We start from the raw sequence: 13,443 nt of genomic DNA, 5'->3' as shown, positions 1-13,443 counted from the left end.
ATGTACACTCTTAAATAGTTCCATCCTTAAGTATTTCAGTACACTTATATGAAACAGTTTAAACACTAAAGATAATAATCTAATATATTTAAAAGCATGTTAATTATGCAGGTCTAAATTAAACTCTTTACTTTCAACAATAAAAGTAAATCTGTAGTGGAAATGGTTAAGTATAAATTACCTATTCTATTACACTAATCTTCAGACAATTTTTTGGATTTTTAAATTTATTCCATAAAAAATACATTAATATCATCTTATATGACAAAGTCAAATAATACTAAGACATATACATAGTAATACATGAAATGCTTCATCTCTTCCCATTAATCCTACAACCCAAAAGTAACTGAAATTAAAAAAGATACTTCTATGTTTCCTCCATGACTATTTTAATAGTAGGGAGTAGATAAACAAACTAACTGTGACTGCATACCACATAAAAGTAGAGACCTTATGAACTCCTCAAACTTCTCTGGCTATAGAAACTGGATGAAAACATTCTAAATGTCTCAGTAAACAAACAGCCTTAAGAATATATTAGATGAGAAGAAAGATAACAATAATAAATAGTCATATAAGATGTCCACCCAAACACAGACTAGAACTTGGCTCAAATATATATTCTCTGACCTTATGATGAGTTGCATCCAAGATAAATTCTGCACGAGTACCATTATTTTCTGGGCTTCGGTAATCAAACAGTGAATTTGTAAGGTATGTCAAGCCTTTCATACTCAAATTTTCACCACAAATGAAGAAACAGGCTTCCTGAATATAAATGCAAAATTTTTTAACAGGAGGAAAAATCATTAGACCGTTTAAGAAAATAAAACCTTGGTTTTATAACACCCATTCAGGAGTCAGTAGAAATCACTACAACTTGAAGTCCTGTAAAAAGACAAGAATGCTGTCTCTATTTTCACTGCCTATTTGGCAAAGAACATTTTAACAAACCAAAAAGGAACTCCAAGTAGCTGCTATAAACAAGAAAGAAGTAACATTTATGAATTGGAAAGTATTTGGAGCTACTGTCCAGGTGTTAAGTGCTACCAACTTTTTAAATTCCCCTGAGCTCTATAATTTCTTACAGGGAAAACAGTTAAAGTTCCTCTCTAAAGCCAAAGATATATGTAGTCTAACAGACTTTTTGGTATGGTTAAACACTTCAATAAGCACTTCATTATCCCTGCATTCCATCCAAAAAAAGCAGGAAAGGGAAGATTTTGACTTACGGTTTCACTCCTATTCATATTCTCTTCAAAATCTTTAACACCCATAATTCCTTTAAGGCACATGGCTCTGCAGCCTACAAAACCAATCTGGCAATCAAAGAAAGGCTCTCCCATCAGAAGGGCCTGTAAGAGGACAGGAAATAGAACTAGAACGTGAATTCCATAAAAATGTTACAGGTTTTCCTTGTGGCATTTCTAAATCAGGAGAAACATCTTTAGAACAGAGCCTTTTCAAATTTATTCTCCTCAGATCATAAATCCTATTGAAGTAAGAAACTTCTTACTTGTCCCTGTATCCTCAAACCTTTGCATCTCAATGACTGGCACTTCATGAACACTAATGCACACATACATATGAGCACATACAAGTTAAATGAAAAAATAAATTAATGTTGCATATTACAGTAAAATCTTTGTTAAAAAAAATTATTTCAACTAATACTACTAACCACTAAAACAGAAATACAAAACTATAAATATATTTTAAACATACCAATTATGATTAAAACCTATATTCATTCAATACTAACTTTAAGAACTGTCAAAAGATTTTAAAAATATATGTTAAGTGTTGAAAGATTACCTTACCTCAATTGTGGTTCCTTCTTGTTCCCAACACAATACTTCTTTAGATGTTACTTTTTGAGGACTATAATAACTACTTTCAGCTTGCATTTCAGTGAGCTAAGAAATAATATAAGAATGTTAAGTCAAATTAGTATTAAATGGCAATAAACTGTCATTATTATGATGGATTGATGGAAACAAGGCCAATTTTAAGATTGGGGAAATTTAATTATTAAGCAGGAAAACAGGTGCAACTAAAACAGCTGTAACAGATTATCTATGGTAAAAAGGTTGAATATGCTAGTCTAAGCTCAGATAGATAATTTAATACCTATACCACCTTATATTTAACTCCTTTTTCTTAACAATCTTGCTTTAAAAGGTGAAAGCTGTGCATCTATAACAGTCCCATAGTCATAAAATGGTTCATATATTCTGCCAAAGTTTTTATATTTTAACCTCAATTCATTTTATATTCACTAATATATTCAGCCAGGTTTATTTCAATCATTTCCAAGATTTCTCTCCATTTGCAAACAAAAAGAAAGCTGTGAGGAAACATAGATTCAACAAAACGCTAGTTCTATGAAGGAAATAGGTTCATAGGTGTTTATTTTCAAAATATGTGTCTCACAGTATGTCTGACTCATTCAATCATGCAACAAATAACTAGATAACACATACTAATGGAGATGCTGACAAAAGAAAAAGAAAATATTCTTGTTCCACTGAAGCTTACAACACATCATTTGTAGGTATCCAACAATTAGATAAGTTATTTTAAAAGGTAGTTTTCTAAATGCAATGTGGTATCCTGGTTGGGATCATGTACCAGAAAAGGGACATTATGAAATTCAATTAAAGTCTGGAATTCAACAGTAATGCTCTAATATTGGCATCCTAGGTATGACAGATGTACTGTGAAAAGTAAAGAGGTTAACAATATGGGAACTGTGTAAGTATGTGAACTTTCTGTCCTATCTCTGCAACTTTTCTGTATATCTAAAACTATTCCAAAATAAAAATTTTTAAAGGGTATTCTGCCCATGTTTGCTAATGATTCAGTGCCCCTTGTTCTTGTGAAATGGATATAAATTCTTCAACCTTAAATATAAAGTCAACGTAAAAGAGAGAAACATGTTTAACTTAGTCAAACAGAATTTATTGAACCAAAAAGTTTATCATTTTACGCATGATAATCTTTTTATACTGAGAATTAACTAATTACTCTCACTTTTCATAACAAAAGTATTTTTATAAATATAAGCCCTTGTTTTTTGGATGATTCCCAGAACTAGTACACACACATGTTGCTGTTTCCAAGTGCAATTCCATAATCTAAAATGCATAAGTAAAACTGAATATTTTAAACTTAATCACCTTTCAGCTGTCTACAATTATTGTAGAGAAAAAGCAATTAATTGATTAAAAGGACTCAAACATTACAAGAACAATTTTCAACATTATTTTTTAAATGCTACATTTAATTTGGCATGATTTTTGTTGGATTGATATCAACTGTTCAGAATGCTAATGTAGAAACATGACCTTGTTTTCTGATCAAAATATGAACCACAAATTAATTCCATACATTCTTCAAATCCAAGTTGAACAATGAATTCTAACGTTTTCCTCTAATGTTGATAAATATCAACATACTTCCCTTAGAGAAACCTTAGAGAAACATAACTGTTGCAAATTTTTCAAAAGATATATTAACTAATGACAAACATTGCCCCAAAAGTCTATTAAAAGTTTTATATATAAATGCCTATTGACTCAGTTTAATACAATTCTTTCTCATCCATGAAGTTAACAGAAATATACCAGAATAATTCCACATTTAAAATAGGCAAAAATCACCAGAAAAATTACCAGCAATCTTTGACATCCTTCAGCAACTTAGATTAAAAATAACTTCCTGCCTGGCATCAACAGTGGTTGAGCATCAACCTATGAATCAGGAGGTCAGGGTTCAACTACCTGTCAGGGCACATGCCCATGTTGCAGGCTCGATACCCAGCCTGGGGCGTGCAGGAGGCAGCCAATCAATGATTCTCTCTCATCATTATGTTTCTATCTCTTTCTCCCTCTCCCTCTCCCTCTCCCTTCCTCTCTGAAAATAAAAAAAAAATTTTTTTTTAAAACTTCCTAATTTGGATCATGTAAAACTGGCAATCCTATCTAATAAAAGAGTAATATGCAAATTGACCATCACTCCAACACACAAGATGGCCGCAACAAGATGGCCAGCAGGGGAGGGCAGTTGTGAGTGATCAGGCCAGCAGAAGAGGGCATTGAGAGGGACCAGGCCTGCAAGGGAGGGCAGTTGGAGGTAATCAAGCCTACAGGGGAGGGCAGTTAGGGGTGACCAGGCCAGCAGAGGAGGGAAGTTGGGGGCGACCAGGCCTGCAGGGAAAGGCAGTTGGGGGGGCACCCAGGTCTGCAGGAGAGGGCAGTTAGGGGGTGACCAGGCCTGCAGGGGAGGGCAGTTAGGGGTAACCAGGCCTGCAGGCGAGGGCAGATAGGCATAAATCAGGCTGGCAGGGGAGTTAGGGAATGATCAGGCTGGCAGGCAGAAGCGGTTAGGGGCAATCAGGAAGGCAGGCAGGTGAGCAGTTGGGAGCCAGTAGTCCTGGATTGTGAGAGGGATGTCCGACTGCCCGTTTAGGCCCGAATCCTACCAGAATCGGGCCTAAACGCGCAGTCGGACATCCCTTGAGGGGTCCCAGATTGGAGAGGGTGCAGGCTGGGCTGAGGGACATTACTCACCCCCGATGCACGAATTTCATGCACCAGGCCTCTAATATACCTAATAATAATTGACAACAGTTGGCTCTTTATTTCATTTAAAGATTTTATTATTTTATCATTTTAATATTGCAGAGTGACCCATATTCCTTTAGTTTAGTCAAAGGTAAATCAGTGAGTTCCAAAGGATGTGGACTGCAGCATGGGGAATATGGTCAATGGTATTGTTTTGACTGTGTATGGGGCCAGGTATGTGTTTGGAGTGTTAGGGGGACCACTCTGTGAAGTGAATGGTTGTCTGGCCATTGTGCCGTACGTCTGAAGCTAGTGCATAATGGTACTGAATGTAAACTGTAATTGCAAAAACTTTTTTTTTTTTTAAGAAAAGCATAGGATGGACAATGTAATGAAAAGAGAGGGGGGTGAGAGAAACTCAAATAACAAAATTAAAATCTATAATGGAGACAATAACAAAAAAAGATAAATCAATGAATTTCAATTAAAATTTATGGTAAAATAAAAAATTAATTTTAATAAAAGAATTCTAAAATAAAAAACAATGGTGCTAAAATAGCACAACTAATGAGTGCATTTTTATCATTTTCATGCAAACTTTATTAGGAAAAAAAAAATCTTTTAAACCAATCAAACCATGACTAAAATTTTTGCTGAAACTTATTCTCTATATTTTTCAGCTTTTGTCATATTAGAAAATACTAAATGATTTTAATTACAAAACTCTTTAAAGACTATTTACTTTAAAATAGTTTAATCTGCCCTAACCGGTTTGGCTCAGTGGATAGAGTGTCAGCCTGTGGACTGAAGGGTCCCAGGTTCGATTCCGGTCAAGGGCATGTACCTTGGTTGTCGGCACATCCCCAGTAGGGGGTGTACAGGAGGTAGCTGATTGATGTTTCTCTCTCATGGATGTTTCTAACTCTCTATCCCTCTCCCTTCCTCTATGTAAAAAATCAATAAAATATAATTTAAAGAAAATAGTTTAATCTAACATCTGCTATAGTTATAATTTGTTTAGTTGTACTACTGAATGGAAAAAAATTATTTCAAGCAGTTAACAAACAACCTAAGCTAAATTAAAATACCGTGAAACCAAAAACTTGATATTTTTTAACTGCTATATTGCAAGTCTATACCTAGTTGCCTGGAATACTACTTTACTCCCTTACAAAAATGCCTCCATGGAGAACAAAAAGAAAAACACACACAAAGACAAATAAAATTGGAGAAAAAACAATATCTAAAAGAGGATTCCAAAAATTCTGGAAGATGGAAAGCAAATGAGATGGCTGGATGATGAATGGAGGATGGGTAGATGATAGTGGCTGTATTAATTCAACAGATATTTATTTGTTGAATATGTACAAGGCAATTTCCGAGAATTAGAGATACAACTAACCTTAAAAATTACCACTTAATGAGTTTGGTGTACTATCAAAAAAGAATATCCATAATTCTCTGAAAAGGCTATTATCCCTTCATCCATTGATGGGCATTTGTGCTGTTTCAACTTTTTGGCCACTTTGTATGTATGGACATGTATGTGCATCTATTTGTTTCATACCATTTTCAATTCTTTTGAGGATATAAGTAGGATTAAAATTGTTGGGTCATATAATAATTCTACATTTAACTTATTGAGGAACCGTCAAACTGTTTTCCACAACAACTGCACCATTTTACATTCCCACCAATCTTCCCATTTGTTTTTAACCAACTCCAACAAGATTACACCAGTGTCAAGTCACTGCTCTGGTCAAGATTACCAACCATTTCCACAATGCCAAATCCAATTATCTATTCTCACAAATGTACTACTCCTCCTTCCACTTCAAAACATTTATGGCACTTAGCTTCCAGACACACACTCTAGTAGTTTTTTGCCTACATCGCTAGTCACTTATTTTCAGTTCCCCTCAGTATTTCTTCCTCGTCTTTCCAAATATTTAACATCACAGTGCCTCAGAGCTTGGTCCTAGAATCTCTCCTTATTTCTCTCTACACTGATTCCAGTCTTAATAAAATCCTGATTTTAAAATCTTACATTTATATACTCAGACTAAACCTCTAATCTGAAAGCAATTCATAAATCCAACCAGATAGTTCTACTTGAATATACATTGGTCATCTTAATCTTGCCCAAAACAAAACTCCTGATATTTCTCTCAGACTTCATCCTCTCACAATCCTCCTCATCTCAGAAAATCAGAACTCAACCCTTCTAGTTGCTCAGGAGCCATCCTTGGATTGTCTTTATTTCATTTATGTCTCACAATAAAATCTACCAGGAAGTTCTGTCCTCTGGACCTTCAAACATCCAAAATCCAGTTACTTCTCACCACCTCCACTTGCTACCACCCTAGCCCAAGCCATTTTATCTTTTGCTTGAAAATTGCAATCCTCTCTGTCTGCTTTTGTTCCCATATAATCAGAGTGATGCAGTTTAAAACATAACTCAGATCATTCTATAACTACTATGCTAAAAAATTGTCCAAAAACTTCCTATCTCACTCAGGATTAATGACAAATCCCTAAAATGACCTACAAAATATTGTTAGGTTATGGACCCCTCCCAATCCCATTACCTCTCAGACCTGATTTTGTACTACTTTCACATTAGCTCACTTTGCTGGGGACCTTTTGCTATTCGTTGAAATATTGGGATATTCACACTAGCTATTCCCAGAATGTTCATTCCCAAGGACCTATAAAGCTCCCTCTTTCACAAGTCTTTTTTTTAAATATCCCTTCCTATTGAGGACTTCCCTGATCACTCAATTTTAATTTGCAAATCCCCTCACATCTAGTGGAAGCATCTGCTATTCCTCTTCTCGCTTTATTTTTTCTACATAATCCATATCATCAATGGCCATACTATATATCTTCATTTATTTATTTATAACAATTCACGTTTTAAGAAGCATGATCTGTTCACTATGGTATCTCTAGACTCAAAACAGTGCCTGGCACATAGATGGTGTTAATATATTTTTATTGGATGAATTAGATACTGTTCAAGAATATTGCATGTATAGTAATACTATTATTAAAAAGCCAAGGAATAAATAATCTAAAATTAAAATTAGGTTATATTGTAGGGGCAGAAAGGACAAAATATGATCGAAGAACACACAGGGTACAGAACAGTATAAAATTTTCTTTTTCTTAAAATAGTGTTCACTTTATTATTCTTTAACTTGAAAATACATATTATAAATCTCTTTTGAATATATATTTTACATGTATTTCTTTTTTGTTGTTAATCCTCATTCAAGAATTTTTTTTTCCATTGATTTTTAGGGAGAGTGGAGGGGAGGGTGGGAGGGGAGAGAGAGAGAAACAGTGATGTGAAAGAGACACATAGATTGGTTGCTTCCCACACGTGCACCAACTGGGGCTGGTGCTGGAACCTGCAACCCAGGATGAAACCTTGACCAGGAATCAAACCTGCCACCCACCAAATCAGCGGTCGCCAACCAGTGGTCCACGGACCAATGGTGGTCCGTGAGGCCCAAAAGATTGGCGACCGCTGCTTTGGTGCATGGGCCAACACTCCAACCACTGAGCAACACCAGCCAGGACTTACATGTATTTCTTAATGAAGTGGAAACAACTATGGTAAACACTACTAAACACAGAGTAAGATAAGAAATTAGACTGTCTTAAAGAGTGGAAGAGAGGTGGGAAGGCGATAAACTGTATATAAACAACCCTTTTAAGTAAATTTAGTAATGAAAGAGAACACAGAGAAAAAAAAGTAGCTGGAGGGATACATGAGTAAAAGTAAGATTATCTATGTGCATTTCTTTTTTAATGGAAATATTAAGGCATTTTTGTATGCCAATTGAAAGATTTAGTAGGGAGAGAAAAACTTTCCAAGAAGCTGATTTTTAAAAAGAAGGAAAGTGGAGAAGGCCTTAAGAAGATAGGAAGAGACCAAAATTCAGAGATGTCATATGAGGGGACATATATATGAAGTATATATGTCATATGAGGGAACATATATATGAAGTAAGGATTGGTAGAATGTATCTTACATCTACTGAATGTAAAACAAACTTTATGTTAGATCCTAATTACAAATAAAAATTTAAACATTAAGCTGAGAGATATAAATAGCAAGAAAAAAGAAACTTACTTTGAAAGTCACTGTTGCTTTTGTACAGTAAAATCCTATAGAGACAATAGGATCCTTCAAAGTCTGAGATTTCTGCTGATGCATGGTTGATGTTGGATCATCTCCAAGGTAGTCTTCCTCACCATCATCATAACTCACAATTGCAGGCACAAATGACCAGGCCCATGATACCCATCCCTGTGACTGTTCATCCTCTTGCTGTGAATACAACTCTTGACCTTTGTACTGAGAAGGATAAGGCATATCTATTCTTGTTTCATCTTCAACACCTATCAACCAAAATAAAATGATTTTAAATAAGTCAAAGGATTTAATTTTAAAAAATTAAGAAGGTAAATTCTGTTAAAATGTATCTCCCACATCTTTCTTTCTACATAAAAAGTATGAACAAATCATACATTGGTTATTATTATTTTAAACCAATAATTTAGCATTACCACCTTTAAGTTTCTGTATGTTATACTGTGTCAATCTCCTTTCTTTTTTTTAAGTATATATTTTTTTATTTCAGAGAGGAAAGGAGAGGGAGAGACAGACACATCAATGATGAGAGAGATTCACTGATCAACTGCCTCCTCCACACCCCTTACTGAGGAATCAAGCCTGCAACCTGGGCATGTGCCCTAACTGGAAATCAAACCATGACCTCTTGGTTCATAGGTCGATGCTCAACCACTGAGCAACACAGGCCAGGCTCAATCTCCTTTCATAGGCCATAATTAATGTTATATGGAAAGCAGTTTACCACATAATTTTATTTTACCACATAATTTTAAACGTAGTTGATAAATAAAATTAATAGATTCATTTACTGGCATTTCATTCATTAATGTAAACAATAAAAAACCCTACTTCCCAAAAATAAGGCTAGAGTGCTAAAAAACTGACTTTTCTTAGAAACATAATATCAGAAAACTACAAGAAAAGTTCCTGATTCCCTGATGGAACCAGAAAAAAAGAGAGAGAGAGAATGGCAATTATTCCTGGGCAAAATGCACACCCCCAAAAAAATAATTACCCCAAAGGATGAAAGCAAATGTTATAATGAAATTATTCTTATACATTGTAAAGAAAATAATAGTGTTGGTGACTCTTATTAGCATGTAACATAAGTTAGTATCTTTTCTTATTCTACAGATGAAAAATTATAGCAAACAATTTTTATTTGGTTACAAATTAACAGAAACTAAAGATTTAAATTCCAGCTGCTCTTATTTCATCTTGTAAAGACAAATTCCACCAGTCTTTTAACATTACTGCATTTCAAGGGCACATGCCCAGGGTTGTGGGCCCAATTCCTAGTAGGGGACGTGCAGGAAGCAGCTGATCAATGATCCACCACTGATGTTTCTATCACCCTCTCTCTCCCTTCCTCTCTGAAATCAATAAAAAATATATTTAAAAATATAATAATTACTAGGAAATCTCGAGGTTTCACTAACTTTTAACTTTTGTATAATATACATTCTGAACACTTTTACCAATTAGAAATATTAGTTATTTTTACCATGCAGAAAAAAGAAAATCAAAATAGTATCAAGCATGTAGGAAAAAATCAAAGTAGTGTCAAACAACCAAAATAAAATAATGCCACCACATTAGAACTGTAAACCTCAATCTAATGTATTTTTAAAGTTTCACAATTATGAAAACACTTTGTAAGAACAACAGTTGTAAAATAAATCTTTATTATATTTACCTGTTATGTTTCCTGACGTGTCTTTATTATGACAGGTAAAGTCTTCAGTTTCTCCATCTTTAACATTGCCTATTTCTCCATAGTAAAGAGCAATCCCAAGTTGCATTATACGAATAAACATAGGCAGTTGTTGATCTGTGATAGAAAGTTTCAAACTCTCTACTAAGGTGTGAATCTGTATTTTGAAAAAATAAAAACATCAACAAATCATGTTCAAAGGTCGTATCTTTTGGCATAGAGAAACATTAAATCTTAATTGGAATAGCATAAGAGAAATAGTAATGTCCCAAACATTTCTAACATTAAAGCCAAAATAACAGTTTATTCTAAAATCTTAGGAATTAAACAAATTTTGCTCTGATCAATAAACTTTAGATAGAAACTATAATAAGCCAAATGATGTAAATACAAATAGAAGTAATGAAAAGATATAGTCACACTATATTTTCAGAAAGAAAGTTATGTAGCCAAAATACAGCAGTACCCACTTACCTGCAGGAGATAATTCCAAGACCTATAGTGTATGCCTGAAATTCCAATTAGTACTGAACCCTATATATCCTATGCTTTCTCCTAAACATACATATATTTTCCTTAAAAGAAGCACCTGAAGGCTTCTCTTTGGCCTATCCAAATTGCCAGCATCACAACTCTTGCATTTAAGGGCCATTAGCAAATAAAATAAGGGTTACTTGAACAAAAGCACTGCAATACCATGATAGTGGATCTGACAACCAAGAGGACTACTAAGTGACTATCGGGCAGGAAGCATATACAGCATGGATATGCCCAACAAAGAGATGATCCATGTTACCACAAATGATAGTAAGATTTCATTCTTTTTTATGGCCAAGTAATATTCCATTGTACTAGTATACATGCACCACTGTTTTTTTATCCATTCATCTACTGATGGAAAACTTGGTTGCTTCCATAGCTTGGCTATTGTAAATAACTCTGCAATGAACATAGGGGTACATATATAATTTCGAATTAGTGTTTTGGGTTTCTTCAGAAAAATACCCAGAAGTGGAATTGCTAGGTCATAGGCAATTCCATTTTTAATTTTCACCACATCCTTTTAAATATTGTATGGCACCAATAATAAATAATCTTAGCAAAATCAATGACAAAAAAATCAACCTTTTAGATAGATAGATAGATAGATAGATAGATAGATATAGACAGATATATATATATATAGATATAGGGTGGAACAAAAGTAGGTTTACAGTTGTTCGTATGGAATATACAATAGTTAATAATAATAAAAGAATAAACTGTTTCATGTACTCACAACTGTAAACCTATTTTTGCCCCATCCTGCACATTTAAAATATGTATCTTTAAATATATATTGTATATATTTTAATATGATATATATCCTAAAATCAGTAAGATTAATCACCAGTAGAAAAATAGACAAAAAATTTAAATGGATTTTTCAAAGAACAAATTATAAGTGAACATATTCTCAATAAATGTAACTTAACTAATAATCAAATAAATGTTATTTAAAATATACATATTTTTTGCTCAACAAATTGGAAAGTTTTAAAACATGATCATACGTAAAGATCACAAGTGTGTAATATAAGGACTCACTTAAATGTTCATGAGCATTTGCACTGGTTAAACCTTTCTGGAAACAATTTTGTAATATAGATCACAGGTCTTAAACGTCCCTCAATATGATATTTGCAATTACAGAAATCATTCCTAAGGAATTAATCAGATATGTGTTCAAAGCTTTATGTGGAGACTTTTATTCCTCTGAAAAACGAAAAAAATGTAAATTTTCAAAAATGGGGGAAATGTTAAATTAATTATGTACCCTTATAAATATCTCTCTCAAAAGATAGAAAAATCATAAAAAGCTTACCCAAAATATAAATAAATAAACTCAAAAAACACTTAAACAAACAAACATGAGAGATTTTCACAAATAATTAGGGCATCTGGAACATTTTGGGAAATCCCTCTTTGAGGTGATCAATGAGGTTCAACCAAGTCCATATTTCTTAGGACTAGAAGATGGAGGACTGACGGGTCTAATTCAAAATGGTAAATCTTACATCACAATACAGTCTTAATAAAAAAACTCAAACTTTTATTTCAGTTGAGCATAATATGTTATCTTATATTTAGTGATTACCAAAGTCAAAAAACACATATCAACAAGCTTATTTATATTAATGAGTGCTGTATAATAAAATGCCAATTTTGAGAACACAAACTTACTTAAATTCCAATACTAAGTTTTCCTCAAGTTCAATTATTTTACTTTCCTCTAATTTAGCTACATCCTAGAACATACAATTGAATTTGTACTAATGATCAATAAGGTAATTTTATATAGTAAGGTTTCCATGTATCCATTACTTGTTTGCAAAATATATCTTGGATCCACCTTAACATTTTCCAACTGTACTAACAGGTTCAAGACTAAAGATGGAAAGTAAGCCCATTATCCTGAGACAGAAGTAGCAATACTATTGAATTAATATTCTTCCATGGTTATCTTTGTCAAAGAAGCTAAAACAAAAATAGAAGGGAAAAGTAACAGAATTTAAACAAACCACTATACACAGTGTGTGTGGGGCGGGGGAAGGGGAGGGAGAAGAAAAACACGCATGACTGAGCACTACCAAAGAAAATCAGGTGGATTTCATGTATAAATTTAAGTATCAGAGAGCTACATAAAATCAAAAGTTTTATGTTCTTTTAATGCAAAAATAATACTTTATGCAGCCATACCCAAACAAGCATAGCAGTCAATACCAGTGTTCAGACTTAGGGCTCACTTTTCCATTACAAAATTTTAGTATTCAGAGGCATGTAATCCTATATAATAAAGAGCTAATATGCTAATGGACATGACGCCCTCACGCCGTAACAACTGTTCAGCAGGAGGCTGTGTGCGGAACGGAGCCGCCACATTACTCCGGAGATGGGGCGGAAGCAGGGAGACGCCCAGAGGAGACGGGACCAGCCAGAGGCGACTTGCAGGGCCGAGGGCTGGGCTTGAAGCAGCC

The 13,443-nt window shown here is 34.0% G+C and overlaps 1 protein-coding gene across 4 annotated transcripts in view; it reads right to left on the bottom strand.

Annotated features, from left to right (window-relative positions):
• Window positions 1-13,443, bottom strand: part of VPS13B (vacuolar protein sorting 13 homolog B) — a 635,560-nt gene that overhangs the window by 585,148 nt on the left and 36,969 nt on the right. For all 4 annotated transcript variants that reach the window (XR_013959339.1, XM_080646974.1, XM_080646975.1 and 1 more), the window contains exons 7-11: window positions 10,409-10,583; window positions 8,710-8,978; window positions 1,824-1,919; window positions 1,236-1,358; window positions 634-771 (exon numbers count right to left, since the gene is read on the bottom strand). Coding sequence is in view for 3 of the 4 variants with exons in the window: in XM_080646974.1 (XP_080503100.1) it covers window positions 634-771; window positions 1,236-1,358; window positions 1,824-1,919; window positions 8,710-8,978; window positions 10,409-10,583 (801 nt within the window). In the remaining variant the exon portion in view is untranslated. The remainder of the gene's footprint in view (window positions 1-633; window positions 772-1,235; window positions 1,359-1,823; window positions 1,920-8,709; window positions 8,979-10,408; window positions 10,584-13,443) is intronic.

The sequence above is a fragment of the Plecotus auritus genome, assembly GCF_963455305.1.
Source record: "Plecotus auritus genome assembly, chromosome: 11".
Lineage (NCBI taxonomy): Eukaryota > Metazoa > Chordata > Mammalia > Chiroptera > Vespertilionidae > Plecotus > Plecotus auritus.
This window is presented reverse-complemented; position numbering and strand designations above follow the sequence as displayed.